The following is a 26,932-nucleotide window of genomic DNA, read 5'->3' as shown; positions in this document are numbered from 1 at the left end:
TTACTTCTTAAAGTTGCCTTAAAAGTATGCATGACTTTTAACGGAGACAGAGAATACTAAAAGAATCAATACCTTCACTGTCAGAAAAAAAATTTAAAAAAGAAAAGTGGTACTTTATAAGACTTGACAAATTGATAAAAGGAATTTAGTCTTACATTTCTTACCTGCAAAATATACAAACAAATATATAAGACATAAAATCTTCACCTTGCAACATACAGAAGCAAAAATATATTCAGTTATTCAAATCCTTCATGTCCACCGACACAAATCATATCTATAACAGTTCCATTCCCCTCTTAATTCTCCCACGTGCACATGTCAGTTTTGTCCTGCAGCCGCACATCATTTGTAATTATGTAAAACAGTCCGTTCTTATTGCATGGAGGAAAGCAATTTTTCTATGCAAATGGTTAAATTCCCTGTGAGGGCCGCTAGTGGAAGCATGCTTATAAACGTGCTAATGATGAATGACGGCGGGTGATATTGGGGTCACTGCACGTGCGACACTGATGAAAATGATAAACTAAATGCCAGAAGTGTCCTCACAACGAGTGAACTGGGTAAAAGAGATGGGACATGGTGGCGCATTTATTATCCAATTGGGTGAAGCAATAACGAAGAAAGATCAGAGTGATTTGAATCATTTATTTTTTCTTTCATTTTGAATCATTTTCTCTGACTTTGTTTGAGATAATAGTACAAATCCTACACAGTAAATACACAGAGCGCTGCATGCTGAAATTGTGTGTAAACCACTTGACCTGGACTCATTCACCTTTTAAGATTTCTATCAGTAAAAAGAGAAACTCTTGGTTTTCCCAACCCTGAATGTCAAGGTAATGACTTCAGCAGGGGTTCAGCTTAAAGCAGTCTGGTCATGCTTCTCTGACCTCACAAATAATGTTTGTTCAAACTTAATACGATTTATAAAATAATTTTAATTGTGAAAGTGCAGGATTTAATTTTATGGAACCAAATTCCATCATCTTTGTTGTATCATTATGGTCCAGTGAATATTCTTTCGCTATCCGGTCGTAAAGTCTGACGTCATTAGCCATGTCTGGGCCTAAACTCCGCTGCAGGTCCATATATCAAACGATCACTATGGCATTACTGAGAGTTGAAAAGCTGTCTAAAGTCTTTAATCTTTAATAAAATGATCAGCGTTCTGCTCTACCAGGTGTAACAATTGAGTTTAACATCCAGGCATCCATGAAAACGGAATTTATGACATTTAACGGAGTTAGAAGTTAGCAGGAAGTTAGCTCGCTAGCTTCTATCTAAATACAATATAGCATGTCCTGACTGCGGGGTTTTGGAAACAAATTAAAACGTACAGCTCTGCTATCACTTCCAACATAAATGAAGACAGAAAGCTAAACAGCAGTGACGTTTGTAGGGTTACTGAAGTTTGGCTAGCTGGCATTTAATGATGTGCTACGTGACCGCTAGCGACACAGCTATGTTAGCATAATATAAACAAGCTAACTTTTTTTCCACTTGATAAAAGTTAACGTGAGTGTTCTCGGTGGTCAGGAACAAATGTAATCGCATGGCAGGATGCTGTAAAAGGACCAAACTTCAGCTAGGAGAACAACTGAGATAATCCATCCACAATACGAGGTTAGTCATTCATATACTGCTGCATGGGCTGGGCTGTAGTTACATCATAAGGTTTTAAAAACTGAGCTTAAATAAATGATTAGCGGTAATAAAAGCCGAGGGAGGTCAACAGTGATCACTGACTGTTTTAGGAGCTTTTTGAGATTAAATAGAAGAAAATACATAACATTAAACATGTTAACAACACAAAAGCCATATTAACGCAGACTACTTTGGACCCGGAAGTAGGATTTGTCACGTCATCACTTAACGACCGGATTAGTCACATAGTGGTCAGAAAATTAGCATATTTTAGTGCAATGGATATAGCTAGCTGCTTTTTTAAGGCACAGGGATATAGGTTATAGGATTTAGGTTTAAGTTCCAATGCAAGAAGCAACAAAAAATGATTAGGGGATGCAACATATAACAGGCTCTGTGGCGCAATGGATAGCGCATTGGACTTCTAGTGATTCACTTCAGATGTAATTCAAAGGTTGTGGGTTCAAGTCCCACCAGAGTCACTATTTAACTGAGGGACCTACCTGAGGTTCTATCTATAACACAATTACATGACCTTTAATTAGGAAAGAAAAGTCACAGTTTTTCCTTTTGTTTTCTACTGTACCTTTTCTGTTTTCATTACAGAGTGTCCACATACTAATGGATGAACCATTACAGAAACATAAAAAATATTTTAGTAATTACTAATACAGTTACTGTAGCATGAGCCATTGAGTGGTGGTCTAACAAATTTGTTAAGTGTTCAGTTTTGTGACAAGTTAATGCATTGAATTGCACTTTACGCAAGGCTTTAAGATAAGATAAGATAACCTTTATTAGTCCCACACGTGGGAAATTTGTTTTGTCACAGCAGGAAGTGGACAGTGCAAAAGTTATGACGCAAAAATTAGAATACAATAAGAATAAATACAGTACACAGCTGTACAGAATAGAATAAAATAATATACTATATACAGTAGAATAAAATAGAATAAAAATATACAATAAGATAAAAATAGAATACGAATGCTATATACAACTGAGTAAAAATACAACGATGCCAGAAAAGATTATTGCACTTAGTGTTATTTCACATGTGTGGATGTGTGTGTTTGTTCAGTTAAAGTCTTTGTTGTGGAGTCTGACAGCAGTGGGGAGGAAAGACCTGCGAAATCTCTCCGTCCCACACCGTGGGTGCCGCAGTCTCCCACTGAAGGAGCTGCTCAGTGCTGTCACAGTCTGCTGCATGGGGTGGGAGACGTTGTCCAACAGGGATGACAGCTTAGCCGCCGTTCTCCTGTCACTCACCACCTCCACTGGGTCCAGAGGGCATCCTAGAACAGAGCTGGCCCTTCGGATCACCCTGTTCAGTCTCTTCCTGTCCCCAGCAGAGATGCTGCCGCCCCAGCAGACCACACCATAAAAGATAGCAGAAGCCACCACAGAGTCATAGAAGGTCTTCAGGAGTGGGCCCTCCACCCCAAACGACCTGAGTCTCCGCAGCAGGTACAACCTGCTCTGCCCTTTCCTGTAGAGGGCGTCTGAGTTATGAGTCCAGTCCAGTCTGTTGTTCAGATGAACACCAAGGTACCTGTAGCTGTCCACAGCCTCAATGTCCATACCCTGGATGTTCAGTGGTTGCAGTGGAGAATGCTTGTGCCTGCGGAAGTCTACCACCAGCTCCTTGGTTTTACTGGCGTTGATCTGGAGGTAGTTCAGCTGGCACCAGTCCACAAAGTCTTGAGTCAGTCCTCTGTACTCCTTGTCGTCCCCATCAGTGATGAGGCCGACTATTGCAGAGTCATCAGAGAACTTCTGCAGGAAGCACTGGGTGGAATTGTGGGAGAAGTCTGCAGTGTAGATGGTGAAGAGGAACGGAGCCAGAACCGTTCCCTGTGGGGCCCCCGTACTGCAGACGACCCTGTCCGACACACAGCCCTGAGTCCTCACATACTGTGGTCGGTCGGTGAGGTAGTCCAAAATCCAGGTAGTGAGGTGATGGTCCACTCCAGAGTTCTCCAGCTTGTCCTTCAGAACCGAGGGAAGAATAGTGTTGAAGGCACTGGAGAAATCAAAGAACATGATTCTCACAGTGCTTCCAGCGGTCTCCAGGTGAGCGAGGGAACGATGTAGGAGGTGAATGACGGCATCATCCGCGCCAATGCCAGGCTGGTAGGCAAACTGAAGTGGGTCCAGTGATGAGCTTGTTAGGCGCCGAAGCTGAGCCAGGACCAACCGCTCCACTCCAAGGTCTTCATCAGGTGGGATGTCAGAGCCACCGGCCTGTAGCTGTTGAGGTCCTTGGGGCGTGAAGTCTTTGGCACTGGTACAACACAGGAGGTTTTCCAGAGCTGTGGAACTCTTCCCAACCTCAGGCTCAGGTTGAAGAGGTGCTCCATCACCCCACACAGTTGGTCCGCGCAGGACCTGACGACCCTCGAGCTGATGCCATCTGGGCCCGCTGCCTTCTTGCCATTAATCCTCCTCAGTTCCCTCCTAACCTGGGTGGTTGAGAGAGACAGGCTGGAGCCTTGTGTTGAGTGTGTATTGGATGCTGTTGTTGGGGGTGGGGGGGAGTGAGCAGGGTGAATAGAGGAGGTGTGAAGTGTCTGAGGTGGAACAGCAGCAGTGGGGGTGGGTGAGTCTGCAGCCGATGTTGTAGACTGTCTCATGGTTGAATCAAATCTGTTGAAGAAATGATTCAGTTCATTTGCCCACCTCACATCCCTCCCAGGCAGAGAGTTCTGCTGTTTGTGGCCTGAGATGGTTCTGAGGCCTCTCCAGACTTCACCAACGTTGTTTTGCTGAAGCTGGTTCTCCATCTTCTGCCTGTAGCTGTCCTTCCCATTCCTTATCCGTCCCCTCAACTCTCTCTGCACCCTTTTCAACTCCTCTTTGTCTTTGGATTTGAAGGCCCTCCTCTTCTGCTTGAGGACAGCTTTAATTTCTGGGGTAATCCAAGGTTTGTTGTTGGAGAAACACCGTACAGTCCTGGAAGGTACGGTGTTATCCACACAGAAATTAATATAGTCAGTAATGCATGTAGTAAGGCTGTCGATGTCCTCTCCATGGTCGTCACAGATCACCTCCCACACAGTCGACTCAAAACAGTCCTTAAGAGCCTCCTCGCTCTCCTCTGACCATCTCTGCACTGTGCGGGTGGCTGGTGGCACCCTGCGCACTAAGGGCTCATACACAGGGACAAGGTGCACCAGGTTGTGGTCAGATTTGCCCAGTGGAGGGAGAGGTGATGAACTGTATGCCTCTTCAGCATTGGCATACAGTAAGTCCAGTGTTTTATTGTCTCTGGTTGAGCAGGTCACATACTGGGTGAAGGTGGGCAGTGTGGAGTCCAAAGAGGCATGATTGAAGTCCCCTGATATTATGACAAAATATTACAATTAGGGGACAAAATCAAACATAAGCTAAAAGACAGACATTTAACATTGTTACATGCCTGTAGTCTTATAGCATTACATACTGCAAAGGACTGAAGTCTATTGGATTATTCTGCATGTGGATAAAAAACTGTATGTGGATAAATTTTATGAGACCAGCTTGAAATTCACAGTTTCCTTAAATCATAAGAAAAAATACTCAAACTAAGTTTTACATTCATAGGATGGATTAACACTTTTTTTTTTACCCTTGCAAAAGATTTTTGATATCTTCTTACTAATATTACCTTTTTATTAGATTTTCTTAAAGTCTGAATTTGTGAAACAATGCTCTGTCTCTTGAAAATATAAGATGTTCTGGCTCCTGGATATGTTGTGTTTGAGTTTCTTTGAGTTTGCTGTTTATAAGTCTTATTTCTATTATGCCAGTGCCCCAGTCTCTCCCAATCTTGTCTCTGTGTTTTGTTATCCTTTCAGTCTCTCCAGTCTGTCATGTCTCATTGTCTGTTTACCCCCAGTAGTATTATCAACTTAGTAGTTTGAGTAGTGTTAGTCTGAGTCTCAGTATTTATTTGTATGTGTGTTACTTCCTGTTTTATTTTGATACTCTCTCGTTCTTGCATGTTATATTCAGTTTTGCTTCCCCTGTCATGTCAGTCAGATTCTGCTCAGCTGTGCATCCAGGTGTGTCCACTCTGCCCTAATCTCCTCCTGTGTAAATACCATCTGTGTCTCCCTCTGTTCTCTGTCATGTCATCCACTTGAGCTGTGTGTTTTGCTTGCATTAGTTTCCTTGTAGTTTTCAAGCTTCCTAGTTTGTAGTTTTTACCTCGCTAGAGTTTTTGTATTCCTTATGTTTTGTGTTTATAACCTAAAGCAATAAAGTTGCCTCTCTTAGTTTACCCATGTCTCTATCTGGCAATTTGGTCCTGCCTTGCCTGTCACACAGCCGTACATGACAGGAACACTAAATCTTGGTCTCACAGGAAGCCCTGAAACATTGGTCACAGTACCCAGAGGTCAAGTCATCATGGGCAGTTAGAAAAGTTATGTGACCTTTATAAAGGTACTTAACCCCAGTGAGTCAGTGGCAGACGCCTGTTAGTGTGGGCAGCTGCTAGGTGGCACATTTTACAGCTGTGTTTTTATGCTTGAGATTTATTTTATGTGGCATCAATAAACCCAATGAAAGAAAAACCAGTTAAAACTGTGTTGAAACACCGAAAATGTGTGTGATTGCCATTTGAGGTGAATCGCTGAGAGGAGTCATTCTGTCCACAACATCTCCTATTGATTACTAAACATAGGATATGCAACTGCAAACTGCTCAGAGACTAATGTACAGACAGGGACAAAAATATTTGTGAACTTGAGTAAGCTCTTTCTGAGTTCTTCTTGCAGGAAGAATAAGAGTTGCCCATTAACAGACAGACAGTGTCACTGCCAACAGCGGCTCTGTGGTTTTACAAATCTGGTTGATGATTTTGAATAGCAACATGACTGCTCGCTTTGAGCACAGAAATGGATCCTCATTCGCTACCAGCAGAATGAATGACAACATTTTTACTTGAGGTGTTGAGGGGACTGATAGCCACAGTGGCATGCTCAGGCATCTTGTTTCGATGTTAAATAAAGTGGTCTACTCAGAGTCTCAACGTATAATGCTGCAGTCTGAGGGGGAAAAAAGTCGAGGCAATTATATTTCTGTCCCTGTTTCACTTCTATTGAAAGTTTCCACAGTAATTTATTTTCTGAATAAGTTCCATGACCTCTCAGGCCTCTAAAAACCTGTTTAAATTCCCCATTGTACAATTTCAAATATGCCTATGTGACAAAAGGAAAATAAACATTCATTTTCTCAGTCCTGAAAACTTAATTTTTACAGCAGTAGCAACAATTGACAAGATGGTAATAAAAAATAATGACAACTTTACAACAATTTTTCAGGGCTTCCTAAACTTCCTGTGCATCAAGGACCAAAATTCAGCAGAAAAAGGAAATGTGCATTAGTTAATTACAGTACCAATGCATCATCTACTCTAAAATGATAATTTATATATTTTTAATAATAGAATTTTTCAGGCTTCTTGTTATTTTTGTATAAACTCCAACAATGAAGTAATCAGAACTGTAGAATAAAATGCTCAACTTCTAAACTTTTGACTAGACTAGAATTTTTTTCAACTTACCTTTTTTTTTTAGTATTTAATGCTGTTCAAGACACGGTCAGATCAAACCAGACATCTGTAAAGAACAGACTGTGTTATGCAGAGTTATGCAGACTAGCAAAACAGCAACATTCAGTATAGCAACATTATCAATGCAAACTGATTTACTTTCATCTTGATATAACAAATTATATTTTTCTAAATTATAAAGCAATTTACAAAAACAGATTTTTTTTAATAAAATAGAATAATATTTATTGCCAGTCCATCCATTTATCCATTTTGTTTTCACCCAAAATCAGACTGCATGATGATGGACAAAGCAGTAATTCACGGTATTCCAGACATCCTTCCTGATCCCACATTCTAGTTCCTCTTGGGCATCCTAGGGCATTCCCAGCTTGATGAGATATAATGTCTCCAGCAAGTTCTGGGTCTGCCCAGTGATCTCCTCCCAGCTGGATGTGCTTGGAAAACCTCCAAAGAGATGCACGCAAGAAGCATCCTGATTAGACACCTGAACCACCTGAGTTGACTCCTGGAGCATCACAATGAAGCAGCGGCTTTGCTCTTAGCAGCGGCTTTGCTCTTAGCACCATCCAGGAGTCTGAGGTCCAGCCACCATTCACGATTACCAAGATTGTATGGCCACAGGTCTAACTGAAAAAAGGATGGTTTAAAGGGTTTTGATTCTTCCTTGTTGAAAAATTGCTACCTAATTACAGAGGAGGGGTTAGCATCCCTCTGATCCTGGGAAACAGCCACTGGTATAGTCTCGAAGGGTAAATCGGTTCCAGGTGAGGGGACAGACTAAGAAAAAAATCTCTCAATAATTCACAATTCACAGTTTGAGAACCTTGCTGGGTAGCAGGAAGAAATAACCTCCACTGCCATGTAGGCCCATGGGTTGGATACTATGCAGCCTGGGTGGAAGCCAAAAGCAGGGGTCTTGATGTGCCGGTGTCTTTAACAAACTAAGCTTTTAAACACATCTGCATAGAGGGAAGAAAATGGCACAAGATGGAGTAGTTTATATAGACACTCTGCAACACTTGTCAGTCACACTGGTTGCTTCTGTGACTGGTCAGAATGTGTGTTGATTTGAACTGTGTACTATCTCCTTTCCTTTTCATAAAGGACGGTTCAGTGTATCCTGTGTGGTAATGCAGGAACCAATGAGGTATCTTTCCTTTGTATTTGGAGAATTCGAACAGCTCTTACTGTGCCACGGACACAGTACCTCTATTATTTCACTCACTCATTCCTAAGCAAAACTGACTTTTCAAAATGCAATGAAGGCGATGCATAAAGGTGGAGACACAGTGGATATGAACTGACAGGACAAATGATGAAAAATGCCATAAACCAAACCATCATAAGCAATGCTACAGCACAACAAGCATGTGCTGTTTGGGGCTGTATGATGGAGACAATAGCTGGCTCATCTATCTCACATCAATCCCCGACAAAGTCCCCCCATTATCAGTTTTCTTATCTGCTTATCTGACTGGTTGTAAGGAGCCGGAGTCTAACTCTGATGATATCGACTGAGAGGTTGCCAGTTTGTCACAGACAGACAAGTAGTCGTTCTCTGACATTAACACGTATAGTGAATTCATAATCACCAGTCAACCCAACTGGGGCAGTATTCACTGATACCAAAAATCTTTTGGATCTATAGAGCTGGCAGCATATGAATGGAGGTCTCAGGATAATTATGGCATTATTCATTAAACTGTGTGTTCTATTACATATTCTGAATTAGGGTAATAACCTTTAATTCTTATTACAACAATAGCCCTCATTTATCACATAAGATACACTTGGTGTTACTTGGTGTTCAGGATTGAGATCAGTTCAGATTTTGGCAGAATTATGAACAAAAGTCAAAGAAATCAATTCAATAATTAATTAATCAATGAATCTTAATCACTAGTTCTTTTACCCATATAAAACTTTAAAATGTCCACATTATGAGTGAGTCAAAGATCTTGGGCTTCAGGCAAACAAGTGAGGGACGTTCTTTCCTAACCTTTTATTTAACACCAACAACACTTTTTATTACTTTTGGACAACGGAGATGATCTTCTCCATTCAGTTGCTCCCTTTAGGGGTCACCATATCATCTCACAATATCCCTGGCATCCACGCCATCATTCTTACGTCCTCCTGTCATGATCTGGAGTTTGTGACTCCATGTTTATGTTTTAGTAGTTATTATTATTCTGGGTTTTGTTTTCATGTTCCTATGTGTTCCCCAGTCTGTGTGAAGTTTTTGCGTTGTGTCATTGGGTGTATGTGTTTCCTGTTTTATTTTGAAGGTCTGCGTCTTATGTGAGTGTTTTCAGTTTGCCTCCCTAGTCTCGTCACGTTAATCACTCCCAGCTGTGTCCCCCACCTGTGTGTGATCTCCCTGTGTTCTCTGAGTGTTTTTATGTCTTGTCTTCTGTCTTAGTCGTTGCTTGTTCGTCTGTGTTGTTTCCCCTCGGTCTCCCTGCGTCTCTCCGTATGCATTTCCCCGGACCTCCCTGCATCTTCGTTTCTGGTTTGTTTTGTTAGTTTTACCCAGTTTAGGTTTCCGGTTTCATGTTCACCCACCATTGCTGTTTGTACCCACTCCTGTAAATAAATACTCACCTGCACCAGAGCTGCCACCTTTTGGGTCCTTTCTACAACTCCACACGTCTGCCACACCGGACGTGACAATTCCTCCATTATATCTACAAATCTTCTCTCTGATCTTCCACCAGCATCCTCTGTGTTTGTCCAGATCATCTCAGCCTTTCCTCATATGCCTTTATGTCTCCACCCACTCCACTCTGTCACCAGTGCAAACAGGAAGGGGCTCAGAGCTGATTCCTGATCTACTCCCATCTCTAGCTTGAATACACCTGGCACTCATCTATTGTGGTCACCAATAGGGGTGGGTTTTTATAATCGATTTATTGATTAAAATCGATTCTGGCTTGGATAACGTAAAATCGATTCATTAAAATCCTGAATCGATTTTTTTATATAAATTTATTTTGCCCGAAATGCCAGAATCTCAGGTGACATCTCACAAAATTTCAACAACCACCAAACAGCTAAAACAGTAAATGAGAGCAGGAACATGGATTCTGCACAAAGACTTAGACACACAGCGCGACCCGCGGATCAGAATCAGTTAGATGTCGCCTTTCTCACAGTCGGGGCTGAAAGCCGACAGCTTGCTGATTCTGATCTGTCGGCGCTTTGTGTTCACGCCCTTTATGCGCTGATTCTAAAGCTGTTAGTTTGATGTCTCTCCAAACAATATTGACCGAACCAGCAGCAAAAGAAGATCCAAACTAAGCTTCACATAAACATCGTCATGGATTCACTCTGACTTTTGCTGTTTTGCTTCGACCATGATGCACAGCTCTCTCTCTCTCTCTCTCTGTACTTCAACAACAGTTTCCCGTCTAAAAATCTGTTTTCTTCATTATTCGCTTGTTTATTAAGCACAAGTCTACCACAGCGCTGTCGGCCGACGTTTTTTTTCCCCGTTTTATATACTTCCGAAAAGAAAACCTAATTTCTCAATAGGTTCAATAGGCTTCTGAGCAAATTTAAACTTTTTAAAATTACGCAAAATGCAAAACGGCTAGCCGTGTCTCTAGTAAAACCTCTGTAACTTCAGAGGCAATGTTCATGTGTTGATTAATGGTTTTCTTTCGTTTTTGATGTACTGCAGAATATTTTTATAAAATCCCAGGCCAGGAAAATCACCTTCATGTTTTTGTTTTATCCTCAGCTACTTTGACACAAAGGCAAAGTGACGCTTACACCTTTGATAAAGTCTTGCGTGTGTCAGCTTCCTTTTTACAGATACAAAAATATGTAAATCTACTGATCTGAATTATAATATTTCTGACTGTCAGAATTTCCCAGATTCAAATCGAATCGAATCGAATCGAATTAAATCGAATCGTGGATCGAATCGATTCGGGACCTTGTGAATCGGAGTTGAATCGATTCTAGAAATCAGTGACGATACCCAGCCCTAGTCACCAATGTTCCCTCTAAGCTGCGCGCGTGCGCAATTGCGCACTGCTGGCACGGTCTCTGAGCACAGAAAATCTGCGTTGCGCACAAATTTTTTTAAAATTAAAACTTTAACAATTCTGTTTTGCAGTGTTAGTCAGTAAGTGACTGGCTGGGATTAGAACGATGTCACCTTCTCCCATAGTCCAGCCAATAATGCGATTCGCATTCGTATATACGCAGCTAATCAACACCGTTGACAGGCTATGACAGCGTCCTTATGTGCCGACACCGGTGTTTTAGCTAGCAAAGCGGCGTGGCTGATGTGGAGTGAAGTCACGTTAATGACAACGTTTACAACCATTGGAGATGTGAGCAGGACAGACGGAACAATTGACAGAAAAAGTGTGGACTTTATACCAGTTTTTAAATTGTGTTGATAGGCCACGTAAAACCAGAGTTATGATAAAAATATACGCAATGTTTGGTTTTCTTCCTGAATATTATCGTTGTTTATATTTACTGCGGGAAGAAACGGTAAAAACTGTGTTTTATAAGGAAAACGCTCGAAAGCACTCTCCACCTGTGAGCGAAAACAACGCCAAAAAAACCCCACTCTTTCCTATTGGTGGAAAAATGTACCATGTTGACCAATCAAAAAATTATATGGCAACATGGCATTTAGTTGTTTAGGAAGGGGGGAAGTTTTAGGAGTGACAGCGGTGTTTTGAGATGTGAGAGATTTGCGACGTTTAGCGCAAATCTTGTGATGTTAGTGTGTAGTGTAGTCAATAGTTTTGACTACACTACACACTGTGTCAGAACAATGAGGCGACTACTGAATGTTACAGGTGTTACGGGAGTGATACATCTCCTGTTGTCAGGCCTGCAGGTATCAGGCTGTGGTTCTCCTTTATCTCATAGTAGACATAAACTATTTTTTGGAGTGGCACAAATAATTTGTCTATAAATAGTTGCTGCAAAAAACTTTGTTGTTTGCATAACTCAGTTACTTTTTGAAGAAGTAACTATATAATTAATTGCCCAACATTGGTCATTATTTACTGTACTTTGCAGACAGAGAGTTACAGGACTCTCTCCCAGACCACAGACTCATATTCATGATACAAGTCAGAGCTTTATAAAAAAAAAAAAGAAGAAGAAAGAAAGAAAGCTGTGTTTTCAAAATTGGAGTTCAGGTTATTTTTACTTCCAATAGTGTTAACATACTACACAGGTCAATGACTAGATTTTACATTTTCATTGTAAGTGGGCTAAAGCAGTTAATTAAAAGTAGTCTAACATAAATGCTGTAATTTGATTATTTTAATAAAACCATGTAACTTGGATCGATTCGATGCTGGCGTGACCACAGTGCACATGTCTGCTGTTGCTCACAGTGGTCCAAGGGACCGCTCAGTGAGTTTGTGTGTTCGCTCAGACACATGAAAAATTAGAGGGAACATTGGTGGTCACCCAGGACACGTGCAGAGAAACATTTCTAATTCCCTGTGTGAACAAATATACTTAGAGCTGTTCTCGTGTTAATGTTGATTCCAAATACATGATAATACTATGTGTGAACAGGCCCTTTGTAGCTACTATCAGGCAAACCAAATCTCAGGGACTAAAATGTGTGCACATGTATTCAAACTGCAAGGTGTCTACAGTAGAAGTTGCCATCTATGAAAAGAAAAACTTAGACGGTCTAAATCTACTCATATGACTCACTATTGAGAGAAAAGCAGCATCTTGCTAAATCGATTTCCCTACTTCCTACTCTCTAAGTCAACACTGCAAGAAAGCAACACAAGCTTATGTACTGAGAACGTTTTCCCCCCCCCACAATCAATAGCAAGCTGCTGTTTCACCTGAATAAGCACTCAAAAAGCTGATCATCCACCCAGCTTCTTATCAGGAGATGCTGGATGAATAATAATGCCAAGTGATGATGACTCTGAATGAAAAATGCGATTCATTTTGGCGTCAAAATGTCTTTGTAATGAGAGATTGTCAACATGAAGGAGATGAGGTTAAAAACAGCTGGACAGGTATTAGGCTTAAAAACAGCTGCACAAAAAACTTATGTTTGAAGGAGTGACAGCGGTTCTTCCACAGTGCTAAGAAAGAAACAGTTAACTGCAGGCATGCGATGAATCAGATGATAAAGGGTGATTTTAAATCGCTCTCTTGATCAAGTGGAAAAAACAGGTGCTTACACTGGGATTTTTTAAAGGTCATGACAGATCAAATATTTGCTTTTGTAGCTTAACTTTTGATTAAAGAGTGCACAGTTTGCATACACACGTCTCCCACAAAATGTCATTATATTATATTTATTTAAGAGTGTGACAAAAATCTATGTTAACCCTATAAACCCTGAACCCTGAAATAATGTCCAGAACATATAGATTTTAAATTTAGATATAATTTTGCATATGTGAATGTAATTTTGTATAATCTTTGTTATATCTGGCATTTTTTTTTGGCAGTTTATTGCTCACAGTTTACCTTAAATAAACAAATGGGAGTTGGGGTTAAAAAAGATACACTTGGTGTTACTGGGTTCTAAAGAAAATCCTCCCTTTTAACCAGAAAACTGGAGATCAGGTCTCAAATGCATATATTTCATTCATTTTCACTCGTTGGCTAACTGTGCCAGAAACGCTCTGTCAAGTTTAGCGAGAAATGTGTAGCTGAGCACAATAGTTTTAAAAGTTAAACCATTTGTGAACTTTGAATGACAGGTCAGTTTTGCCTTTAATTTCCCTTTTTCATTCAAACCAAAGTTAGCAGCTTTTTAATAATATGGCTAATTACAACTTTAATTTGCTAGCCAAACTAGCTGAATGTTAGCTAGTTTGGCTACCTAACGTCCAAGCTAACTCCTTTACTCTGTGGTCACTATAATGCTGCTGCTACTACAACTACTTTTACCGATAATAATAATCGAGTGATGGACAAAATACCACACTTCACATGAACTTTTTGCCGAAATATATGTTTTTCTTTTTGTGCAGTGTCAAGCAATATAAACCCACTGCAAAAAAGTTGCACCTTCTCGTATATTAGGTGTTAGTGTTGCTCAAATATCTCACCTGAGGAGAAAAAAATGTAAATGCTGAATGTCAACCTTGAACGCCATCCACTGCAGGACATCACTTTGTGTGCACACACCTAAGGTACCTGATTTAAAATGCAGCTGGTGTTAGCAGCTCTATAAAACACGTTTTACTGCTCACCCCGATGGTAAAAGTTATTGTGTATAATTATGTCAGAAAAGGATAAAAAGAGACCACAGTCACAAGTCGGGATTGCATTACAATACTGCATCGACAACTAGACTTTATTCACAAGTTGTTTACACCAATAGAACAAAATATCTTCTGTTGTGTTTTGGGGTTTATGTACAGTTTTAATGCAACAGACCAGCTATCTATTCATACTTGATGGTGAGTGAGAAAGAAAGAACAGCAGCAGGGAAACTGATTGAGTATCAACATTGCAAAATAAACAAATAAAAATAAAAGCCCATTATAATAAGCTTGATTCAAATATAGTAGAATAAGATCATTTAAAGTGAATGCCAGTTCACTTAATTCCACATTTTTATAATATACCTGACAGTATCCTAAAAAAGGGGGAGAAACAGAATCTCATTTCACATTGAACACATTATTAAAAGCAGCATTTCTCGTAGCACGTTTCAATTTTGTGATGGAAAAATGTAGACCAGCTTGCTGCAGTGTTACATCATATTGTTACTGCACCCGTTTCAGCCCGCTTTAACTATGATCTGCACAGTTTAGAGAAGATAATCCTTGGCTTTTGTACTTTAAGGTCCTTGGAGCATCTTGTTTAATAAAGAGTCTAACACAAAGTTAATAGATACATCAGCAGTTGGCTGGTTGCTTGCAGAGGTTTGTAAAGGTCATTTTGAGGCAAGGAGAACATTACAGCACACATTTGTTGAATAGTCATGCATTAGCAGCATAGTGTATGCAATTCATGTCATCGGTGATTTACAAACAGAATTAGTAGAATTAACTGAATGAAACATTTCAAACTGTCAACCAATTGATTTTGCACGAGCTGGTTTCCCAAAGCCATCTTTAATAATCAGTGTCTTAACTTCAGGCTATTTAGTAGTGGCTTTTGTCTAGCTAAAACCGAAAATGAGCCGACAATCCCAGGACATTCTGCTTAGAAGCCAGCAAAAATAATGATCTCTGAAGTTGTCTGTAACTGGTGGTGGGGCCTTTTCTTGAGAGGCGTGATACTGAAATAAACCTACATACATGGGCTAAAACATAAAAAACAAGAGTTAATGCTGACTGTGCTCTTTTTATTTACAGCAGTACATAAAACATGTTAATTTTAGAATGGTGTTGGGAAAACCAGCTGAGGCGTGTCACTGCAAACTAATTTCCATTGCAATACAGATTTCACTACTGTACATGGACAAATCATCCATTAATGCTACATTAAGAACCTACTATTCAGAAGCAGAGCTATTCCTTTTGGCATGACAATACTTGTCAGAAACATTACCATTTAAAATGACTCCACTCCAGCATTTTGAACTTATAGTTATTTGAAGTAGGTACTTGTGAGAAGACTCTCACAAACTTTTGGCCGAACAGAAACTTCTGCTCCGGCAGAATGTTCTTCAATGTTTATCGCAGCGGTTTTCATTTAGCACAGGCACAGCTAATCTTTAATCCGCAGGTTAATCCACTAGAATGAGGCCATTTTAAAATGAAGCATTACTCCTTATCCTCGTGGCTTTTACCAGTCCATCTACTGAATGTTTATTTTTTTTTTGTTAAGGCAGACATGAGTGTAACTTCACTGACAAGCCACAACATTGTTTTTCCACAAGAAAGAACAATTCAGGTAGAAGAAACACAAAATTGCTTCAACAAAGATGAAGCAAAATCATTTGACCGTATTTCCAGTATTAGCACGTTTTTTTTGTTCAACTAAGACAGTTACCGATAATGTGTTAATTTTTGGGTTTCCCCGCTTACTTTTACAAAAGCAAGACTTCGTGGGAGATGGAATCACTCGTGTTTTGCCTAATATCTACCGTACTGACCAACGCTACGTGCTGATGAGTTACAGCATACTGTGACACACTAGCATACTGCATCAAAACATATCAAAAAGCATGGCATTAAATATCAGACACAATATGTGATGATCTGCGTCACAAATGCACCCACTCAGAGACCAATCAGTGGCATCAATTCAGTAAAACTCTCAGGTTTGGCAACTGGCCACGTTGAACATTGCCCAGAAAATCAGAATCAGATATACGATTACATTTTGAGCCATCTTATTTTGATCATTGCCAGCTGATGCCAATGAGATCAATGTTCATCTATAAACAAAAATTATGATAATTAGACACTTAACAGAATACAGATGAATTTGAAAAATCGCTTAAAAGGCGTTTAAATGCGGCAAAATGTTACTTTGGAAAACAGGCTGCTTGGATCATCACAACAGAAGGAAGGTCTGTCTATGTACAGGATAGTTTCAATGGTTTCCTGGCACAACGTTGACTGAGATCGAATGGGAGATGTTAAGAATTGCAAGGAACGGCTGCACATGGAAGGGAGAGGGGTCACAAGGAGGAAAGACGAGACATGCGGAAATGAGAAAATGGGATAAAAGATGAGAAAAAACAACTGATGACAAGATAGGGTGAGAAATAGGAAATTTGACTGCAGGAAATAATAGAAGCGATAAATGGTAAAAACATGGGTAAATATTAGACATGAAAAGGGCATGGGAGTAGCAAGGAGTGTGAAAACAAAATGAAAGTAGAAGACAGTGGAGAGAGGAGGAAAATGAAGAAGGAGTGGAGAAAAAGAAGAAAGGCAGACAGGAAAACACAGATTAAGTGAAGTGTCAGAAGGAGGAGAAACAAGAGACGGAAATGACAGATGAGAAGCACGAGAGGGGAAAGAACATAAATAACAGGGTAAAAAATTTAGGAGACGGGAGAAAGACAAAATAGGAAACAATATAGGAGAAGATCCTTGGGATGAGGAGTAGAGAAGGTGTTGTTTTCTACTGTGGAAGAGCTTTCAGGATGGCATTCACCTCCTCAGCAACGGCTGTCAATGCGAACTCAAACTGATCCTGCAGACAGACAAAAAAGAGAAAGAAAGAAAGTTAATACATGCAAGAACAAAAAGATTACTAAGTGTTTGATTTCAGCGATACATGCTACTTTGCATTTACCCTTCAAAAATCCTTAATATTGCATCAGTTTGCGGAGATTATGATGCTGAACAAAATGTGGAAGTACCCAACTTTTATTTCCCACAGACCTTTTTGTCTGTGATCATAGAAAAGCCTGTGAAAAAATCCCACTGGCTTTGTGGCAAAGGGAGACTCTAGCTTCATGGCCGTGAAGTTTAGATGGCCATGCTTATGTTAGAGAACTGTTATGTTGTTTTGAAACACTTATTTATACTCGTGCGTGATCAAAACATGGTTGACCTATGAGTACTTTATCCTCACAGTAAGAAGTAGATTAAAGGCACAAACAGCAGATCAAATTCAGAAATGAAATCAGAGTGCTGAGGCTGGGTCTCCTGACCACAAAGGGAATCAATGTGTGAGGAGTGCAGGGAGAGTGCTGTGACAGCAGTTCAGTCAGGATACATGCTTTAATAAAACCTGGATCAATACCATGGATGTTTTACACACATCCTGGGTTTCCTTTCTAATTAAGTTCACAGATCAGCCGGTAATTGTTTCCAGACCAGCCGGAGTCATTCAGTGTACAGTGTGATGACGATATACTTGGTTGTAGGTCTCTGAGGCAGTGAACAAATGTATTTTAGAATATGAGTCTTTTTAATAATTTGTTTGAGGACTTTTTCCCCCAAAAAATACTTACAAAACTTTATTCCCTTTATTCCCTAAACACTTAACCAAAATGGAATAGAACCACCTTTTTTGCAAATTCTTATTCTCGATCATTCACTTCATATAACCAGAAAGCCTCCACTACAAGTTCTGATTAGGACAACCTGGGACAGGTTATCAGCACCTATTTGAACTCTATACATATTCCTCTGTGATTTGACCTGATTTTCCCATAATCCCTTTCAGAAATCGATTCATCTGAGCTGAAGCAGTGGAGCCAGTCCCCAAAACTCTCAAATCTAGTCTCTCTCACAATAGGGCATAGAGATTATCATCTCAGCAAAGACTTTTAGACAAAGTGAAGTTTTGATGGGAGTGTGATCGATTGTTAGAAAGACAGTTCTGGGGCATTAAGGCGATCTAAGAATGTCAAGTTGACATTTTGAGTTTACCATGGCAATCCTTCGTGTAACCTTTCTACCCAAATTCATGTGACAGCACAGATGGATTGTTCGTTTTTTTGATAGAGATGCTGAGAATGACCTTACTTACATTATATGCTGATGGAAATAAAAGTAGCCTTCCACAGTAGCAACCTTAAATGTAATTACTGCAAATCAGCCTGTATATGCAAAACATTCTCACTGTCATTCTCGGATACTTAGGACTTCTTGGAGTCACATTTTAATCCTACTATGGTTTCGATTTCCAACATGCAGCATAACGGAGCTCATGTTGTAGATTAGCATCTTGATGGGTCACACAGTGGAGCAGATCTAAGTCACTGGGTGTGTTGCATAGGTTCATGGTGAACATCTTTCATTGATGAACCAAGATTTGAAACAGCGAAATATTATAGTGTCTGACTCATTCCAATGTAGCTGAAGTGAGATCCATCCATAGCTATCACAACTTATTATATTCCCCCATGTAATTTGACTGCTGGTACAAAAGCAAAATAATACAGACAAATCTGAGAAAAGCTTTAAATATTTTTTTGATACTTTAATGTTCCTGATGATGCACTGTGTGAGAAGTGCTGTTCATGCACTAGTGTGCAGTCACTACCATACATTTTAAATCTAATAAATATATATATTTTTTCTGCTCATATACATCTTGTTCCTTGATAAATGTTGGCGAAGGTCCTTTCTCCTTCAAGGACCTGCACTTTTATTTATATTTGAGGATTTGTTGAAGTTTGTGAAATTACGTTAAGCAGGATTTTTAAATGTAAAAACAAAAAAAGTCATCTGTTCACACTGTTCCATAAATCAAACAAAATCTGCACAAACAAACAGGATTCAGGTGTGTGTTACCTTAGTCTGAACCATTCCTGGCCTCTGGTCCCGCAGGTGCTCCAGAGTCGCTGCAATATCAATCTCCTTGGCACCTGCCATACACACACACACACACACACACACACACACACACACACACACACACACACACACACACACACACACACACACACACACAAATGATGTTGGATTGTGTTCAAGGCACCACCAAGATAATCCAGCTAACATCATTCAATCTGCTCTTTTAAACCAACTCCCATTAGAACAGCAAAGGCGATTACATTCATCCTCTTAGCACAAACACACACACTCTGACTCTAGAAAACAGTGATGGTCTTTAGTTGAAATGAAAAAAAGATGAAGAGGCCAAAGGAGCTGGTGCAGAGGACTTTGTGAGGGAAATCACAGGAACACATGTTTGCTACATTTTCTAAAGAAACCTGAGTCAATCTGAAAGCTCCTTGTTAGTCTTTGGTTGTTCTTAGCCTTTCATGAAGGTTGCCCACCAGAGCTCTCTCAGCCACTGCCAAAAGCTGACGTGTGTTTGTCTGTGTGTGTATTGCCCGTCAGTCTGTCTGTATGCCAGACTGGGATAATGTCCCACAGCTGACAAAAGTGTGGCTGGCTGCAGTCAGCTCAATGACCTCAGGCCAAATGCTGGTCAGATTATCAGAGACTGTGATACATTACAAACATATTATAATCCTTTTGGAGTCAAACACAAGGAGGCATATACGTATCTGACGTGTATAATCTTATGTGACCATAATTGAAAAACTAGATTTCTCCAGTTTCAGCACTTAAGCCTTGATAAGCCAATTCTAGCCTTTATAGACAAAAGTCTTTCACGTCTTTGAAAAGTAACAATAAAAACGACAGTTTGAATGTTTTCTTTTTAAATTTGTCTTAATAGTGTTTTTAGTTAAGCACTATTTAGACGAGCTACTTGGAATTGATTGGATCAATACATAATACAATATTACAATTAACAAGACTTTATTTAAAAAATGGTTTGCTTCTGTTTCTCAGTGTGGAAATGGACAAAACTATGGGGTCACAACTTTTACTCCTTCAGTTCAGGTGTTTTCAGTCCCACTGCCACAGGTGAACAAAATCAATCAAGCTATACAAATGTTTGTGAAAAAAAACTGGTTGTTTTAAAGAGCAATCCAAGGGTAACAGCAATCTACCGGTGCAACACGTCAGTTTGTGCACTTTCTCCCTCCTAGATATTGCACAAACAACTAAGTTTTACTACAGTGACTGCTACTATTAAAGTGACAGACAACATCAAGTTAATGCATAAAAGTTGCCAGTGCTTTGCAGAGTTTGAAAACCTTCTCTGACATCAACAACAGCACAAAGATTGTGCGCCCAGAGCTTCAATGGGATGGGTTTCCATGGCCGAGCAGCTGCCGCAGGCGTGCTTATTGTCCACAAACTGCATTATATCAAGTTTCTAGAATTTCTTTTTTATCGCCACTATGAAAATCTTTTGATGTTATTTATGATTTTTATTTTTTCTGTCTTTCCAAAATACATCACTAAGGTTACGTTTACCTTTAAATACAATAATCTTCCTCAGTATATCAAATACTTGAGTACTACTACTAATAGTTTCAGCTTGTATGACCCATCTGCTACTCAGTTTTACTTAATATTGCTGTTGGACTGTGTGGCATGAAAATTGTGTAAAATTTGGGATGAAAACAAACAAAGGTAAGAAGAATCCATTCAGAAGGCCAGATAATACTTTGTAAAAACGCTAGCATTGTAATTATTTTTGCTGATGAATTAACAAATAACAAAAGACATTCATGGAATTGCTCTTAATGCACTTATCAAAAATAAAAAAAAAACCCCAAAAGGATATTAAAACATTTTTTTCTCAGAAAAATCTCTATTATATGTTAATGTAGCTTTTTAAATACCATTTCTGCAACAAATGAAGTGTAAGCTACTTTTAAAAGACTCATTGTACTTATAACGGTCTTACGGCCGCCCTGTGATGTCAATGGAGCATAACCAAAAATTGCAGGTACCCACGCATTATTTGAGAAAAGAATCAAAGAGACATAAAACACAAGAGATGATTCATAAAGTCAGAGGGAAAAATAGATGTTAAGGGGGGAGGAAGACATGTCGCAGAAATAGAGAAATTGTTCTGGGAGAGAAAAGGGACAAGAGAGAGAGAGGTGGGAGCAACAATTAAATTCAGAAAGAACAAAAGACAGAAAAAACATTTAATTTGTTTTCTGTCCTTCCGTTTCTCTCCCCCACCTTCTCCTCCTCTATCCAAATTCTGAGGAAACAAAAAGCGCAAGAATTACTTTTTCTTGTTGTGACACATAATAACACTCCTTTTTCTTGCCTGCATGAAGAGGAAAATGAATGGTGGGAGAACCGCTCATTCACACCATTTTCTCTTTCTGTTTCACAGGTTTTGTGAGCTTTTTTCCCCCCTTTTCACAACACAATAGACTCCCTTCTAGCCAGAAAAGCTGCAGCAGACTACTCACTGCTTTAGTTTTTCTTTTTTGAGAGGAAGGACTTAACAAACCAAGGGCTATTGTGAAGATTCTGATAAAACTCAAAATGGACGGTATTAAGAAAAAATGCCTAATTCGGGCTTTCCCTTGAAGGAGATGGTGGAAGCATGAAAAAAGCGGGACTAGTATAAAAACCTCTGCCTCATTTTGAGATTCCCTCTTCTGTAAGACCGCTTTGGGGTGGAGGTCGAGGAGTAGGACTTAGGAGGGTAGAGGGGGGTGTGCTATAGATGAGAAGGAGGAGAGAAAGCCTGGAAAAAAAAGAAAAAGAAAGAAAGACACGCAGCCCTTGAGGAGGCCACGAAAACCCCAAAGCCGAGGGCTGGGTTGACCAGCTGGACCTGAAGAAAAAAAGTGCAGAAAGAAATGGTGCAGTGCTGAAAAGCTCTCTGGTATTCACTGTGTTTTGATAGATTCTTAAGATGAAGAGAAAGGTGATGGGTGGTGGTTAGAAACAGGAGAGAAGTAAGGGCGCATTTTGGAAAAGTTGAAGGGAAAAAAAACGTGAGAACCACCTCAACCCTGCTACATCGCTATAATTCTTGAGGAAATTTGCAATTCCTTGGGAAAAAACTGTTGGAATCTATTAGGAAAGAGGGGAAGGAGGAGGAGGGAGTGTGAAGGAAACTGGGGTTATTCTGTCTCTGAGAGGATGGAAGAAGAGGAGGAGGCAGTGAGAAATTTCTTTGATCAGGATGGAGAAAACCTGCAAACCCAAAGGCTTTAAGGTTCTCAGGACAAAAAAGGAGGAAAGTAGAGCTGAGAAAGTGATGTACGAGAGGGCAACTAGATTTTTCAGGTATTTCGTTTTAAATACAAACCTATATTATCGTCTTTTCAACAGGGCACTTTACAATCATCTATTTAATCCTTAAGCACTTGCAAACATACAGTGGCTTAAACGGAGGAAGACAAATCTTATAATCTACAGACATCAGCCAGGTCAAATCGTTTAAAACTTTATTTGAGATGATACGTTTTTGTAGACGATTGTTGCTTTTCACTGTTACAAAGCAATGGCAGCACCTTTAATTTTATACATTAGTATTTGTTGCCTGTGATTTTGTATAATTTAGTTAGTTAATTTTGGTAATGAGCACGTTTCCAGTTTAACTAATTGTAGATACACGTACAATGCTGAGCTGTAAAATGAGGATAAGTAGGGGATAAGTACATCATAAAGAAATAGCATACAAGCAAAAGCCAAAGCAAAACTCCTAATTAAAGCTGCAATAACTGATTTAATTATAACTTCATAGCAAAACTAATGTATGAGCATTAGCTCCGTCTTGGTCTCAACCAAATTCGGAGGAAAATATCTGCTTGCTACAACTGAAACTTTGCCTTTTTGTTATGCAGTTGTCTGGGTGATGAATACAGAGAGTAAACCAAAGAGGTTACAACGATTGGCTGGAAGACCAAAGCACTAAACTCATGAGTTAATACTCTATTTGGCCTTTTTAGGCACCCATTTCATGTTAATCTTTTCCAGATGAATAACTTTAACTACTCTGCACATTAAAATCTTCATTTTATGCACTGTAGTTTATAAAAATCTAACATGTTAGAAGACGATCATGTGGTTTGTATATGGGATATAAACACCTAGGATATGGTAATGCAGTACTACAGTACGTATATAAGTACTCAAGTGAACATACCTCAAATTTGTCCCAAAAAGATAAAGTACGGAGCAAAGAAATTTATCTTTTTAAATGAGAAATTTAAAGATAATAGTGACAGACTGGTCGGTTGGCACAGCTCAGACCAAGTGAGAGTCTTCTACCTTTGCTTCTGCTGATTTTCATGTTTTACCTCGAAGGATTACACGCTCCTGTATGGGTTCAGCAGATTTCACAACTCCCCCAGTTTATGAAACATCTTCAGAGGCAATAAAATAAAGTAAAAACATAAAGTGCTGTCAAAATCCTATTTTTCTGCTAACATAAACACTCTACCTAACACAGATTTCACACCGTTTTATCAATGGTGAAATCCACTTTGATCCTCACAATAAAACCTCTCTAGCATTTCCTGACCACGGTCCGATTACATCACTCAAAGAAAAGATGATTTTCTTTTCAAAAAGATAAAAAAAATATTTTGTTTATTAATATCTCAGTGAGGACGGGGAGGGTTAGGCCTCGTTTTAGGGCCTTTATCTGGCTTATTCACAAAGTGGAGCAAACAAACATGAAGAGCCTTAATAAACGTGAAGCTTTACCAGCTTGAAACAGCTGGGTGATGAACAGACGTGATGATACTTTCATGTAGGAGACTATGGTTCTACTCCTGTTTGTGCTCATCATTAATTTTTTATTTTTTAATTTGGTTTTCAATTATTTTTAAGATGTGCTGCAACAAAAAACATTTTCAATCTCAATTGCTAATTTGCTTTTTATAACAAATAATCCTTTCTGTCATCGTTGTATTTTTACTCAGTTGTATATAGTATTTGTATTTGTATTCTATTTTTATCTTATTGTATATTTATTTTATTTTATTCTACTGTATATAGTATTTTATTTTATTCTATTCTGTACAGTTGTGTACTGTATTTATTCTTATTGTATTCTAATTTTTGCCTCATAACTTTTGCACTGTCCACTTCCTGCTGTGACAAAACAAATTTCCCACGTGTGGGACTAATAAAGGTTATCTTATCTTATCTTAAATTCATGAAGAATGTGTGTTTTTTTTAATGACTCATGCTTTTACAATTTATCAGGGGTTAAGGCTAGAAATTATTAAAAGCTTTGAGTCACTTTCGGTGACAGGTAGGCGTCGCCTAAATACTGTACCTGTCTGTTAGGCTTCACCTGACCTGGTTCAAGTGTCGACTGTGTTTGTGCAGCTGCATTTTAAGTATGTTTTTTTAGCAGCATCTGTGTGATGCATTCACACAACGCATGGATGCAAGCTAGTTAGCTTGGAAAGGTCAAAGGTCACAAAGCTAAAGTTGAGATCAGTCCACATAGCTATGGTAATCCATTATATAAAGACTAATAATAATAGAATAAAAGTGAAATTAAGTTGTATTTAAGTTGTAAAATCTAATGGCAGCAAAGGACAACTTTTTGCATGTTTCACATTCTCATATATATTTTCAGTGTAGTGTTAATGGAAACTTTTGACCCACAGCTAATGTGTTAATTCGATGTCAAGCAGGAAAATGCTCATTGCTCTAATTTGCTGCCACAGTAGCCTCGGCTACACTTCACATCATTTGAAATCTCCTCCATTACTTAGCAAAGAAAAGAAAACAGTTTTCCTTAGTTTTCCTCTTCTGATATCTATGTACTCTCCCTGCTGTCTGTCAAAAAATATATTTTGTTTAAAAATATCCAAGGCAAAAGTTACTTGTTATGAGATGAATTAATTTCATGTTGCTTCAATGGCCAATTAGGTTTTTATAGACAAGTTTGGAATGGGAAGGATTTGGGAAGGAGATAAAAGGACATGGAGGACTTTCCCCCTCGCATCCACCAACTCCCGCCCATTCCTCCCGGCCCCTTGGTGCTTGGGAGGGGCCCCATCACAGTGTGACAGCCTGGGAAATGGCCACTGAAGCCCAAACTGACCCTTTGATCTGGAATTAAAGACCCAGGAGCTCGTTCTGCTACAGCAGCACCACCACAGGACAAACGCACACTTACAAAGAAAGATACGCACACATACACACAAATATCCAATCAGTAGAAACAGTGGATTGATCACCTTCTGTCTTTACATCGTGTAACCGAAACATGAGGAATCAATTTTTAGAAAGACTTTACTGACACACACTAAACATCTGCCTTATTAACATCATCTACCTTTTCAAAGTTCTTCTAACATGAAGCCCGCACTCAATTAGAGACTTTTAATTTGAAAGACATGAGACTAGTCAGATGTGTAATTACAGGCTCAGGCTTATAAACAAATCGAACCACATGAATGGAGGAAGTAAAAGGAAGTTGGTTTGTTAAAAACAAATCAAAATATTTTGTAAATAAAATACAATCAACCTGAACTTCAGTAAAGGAGACTTCACTTAACATGATATCAAGAACCGTCACTGCCCCTTAAAATATTCAGTCTCTTACATAATTACTCGCTGTGTTATTATATCATACTGTAATTATAGTAATTATCAAGCACTTATAATGTGCTTAAAATCCACTGGCTGTGAGTCCTGATGGCACTTCAAATAAACAATTCATGGTCAGTTCAGGTTAATTACCAACAGCCTGCACACTAATTTTACATCTCCACTTCTTTTTAGCTCGTTTCTGTCACCACGTCATGAAAATCACACTTGCTCTCTGTCTGGATTTTACTGAGTTTAACTGTGTTTTGTTGGCAAGACAGGAGAAAAACAAGCTGCAGCATGGTGCCAGAGCAGCGGAGCATCCACTGAGATAATGAAACAGATATTCATTTGCAGTAATTAAGCAAAAGCTAATAAAAAATAACTAATAATATATTTTAAAAATCAGCTTGTTTTCTCTGGCTCAGAGGCAGAAAGTAAGAGTGATCGAGTGTGCTAATGGAAAATGTCATTGTTCGTAGCTACTCATCACTGTAATGATCTAATTAAATGTCATTATTTTCAATGCAATCATCCAACTTTGCAAAAAGCAATAACTTTGATGATAGCGGGAATAATTTGACAGCCGTGCTTTTTATTTCTCCAGTCACAACAGGGAGGGCAAACTGAGCACCTTCTCCACACGGGCGAAAAGGAAGGGTGGGGAAAAGGATAGGGAACACCTACCTTTAGCCATCTTGTTGAGGACCATGTCGATCAGGATGTAGGTCCCAGTTCTTCCAGCACCATCGCTGCTCAGATGGATGAGAGAGAGAGTAGGATATGAGGGAGAGAGAGAAAAAGGGAGAATGCAAGAGGATGAGAGACAGACGGAGAAGCATTAATTAAATTTGTCTGATAACGTCATATCGTCGCTTATCGCCAATTAAGCAATTTTCTAATTCCTGTCACTTGATGTTTTTAATTATACTTCTACATTAATTTCCAT

General features: G+C 39.3%; 1 protein-coding gene and 1 non-coding gene across 3 annotated transcripts in view; one reads left to right on the top strand and one right to left on the bottom strand.

The window, feature by feature from the left end:
• The first annotated feature begins 2,037 nt into the window (after positions 1-2,037).
• On the top strand, positions 2,038-2,129 carry trnar-ucu (transfer RNA arginine (anticodon UCU)). The gene is given in 2 exon segments: positions 2,038-2,074; positions 2,094-2,129. It is a non-coding gene; the product is annotated as a tRNA-Arg (tRNA).
• A 12,364-nt stretch (positions 2,130-14,493) lies between these two features.
• LOC146647597 (receptor-type tyrosine-protein phosphatase N2-like) overlaps positions 14,494-26,932 on the bottom strand; it is a 231,715-nt gene continuing 219,276 nt past the window's right edge. For both annotated transcript variants that reach the window (XM_085390215.1, XM_085390216.1), the window contains 3 exons: positions 26,671-26,735; positions 19,384-19,457; positions 14,494-17,329 (listed from right to left, as the gene is read on the bottom strand). In XM_085390215.1, coding sequence (XP_085246341.1) covers positions 17,258-17,329; positions 19,384-19,457; positions 26,671-26,735 — 211 coding nt within the window. In that variant the 3' untranslated portion in view covers positions 14,494-17,257. The remainder of the gene's footprint in view (positions 17,330-19,383; positions 19,458-26,670; positions 26,736-26,932) is intronic.

Source organism: Rhamphochromis longiceps, linkage group LG18 (genome assembly GCF_057381845.1).
Source record: "Rhamphochromis longiceps isolate RC_006_pf linkage group LG18, R_longiceps_female_GT1.1, whole genome shotgun sequence".
NCBI lineage: Eukaryota > Metazoa > Chordata > Actinopteri > Cichliformes > Cichlidae > Rhamphochromis > Rhamphochromis longiceps.
This window is presented reverse-complemented; position numbering and strand designations above follow the sequence as displayed.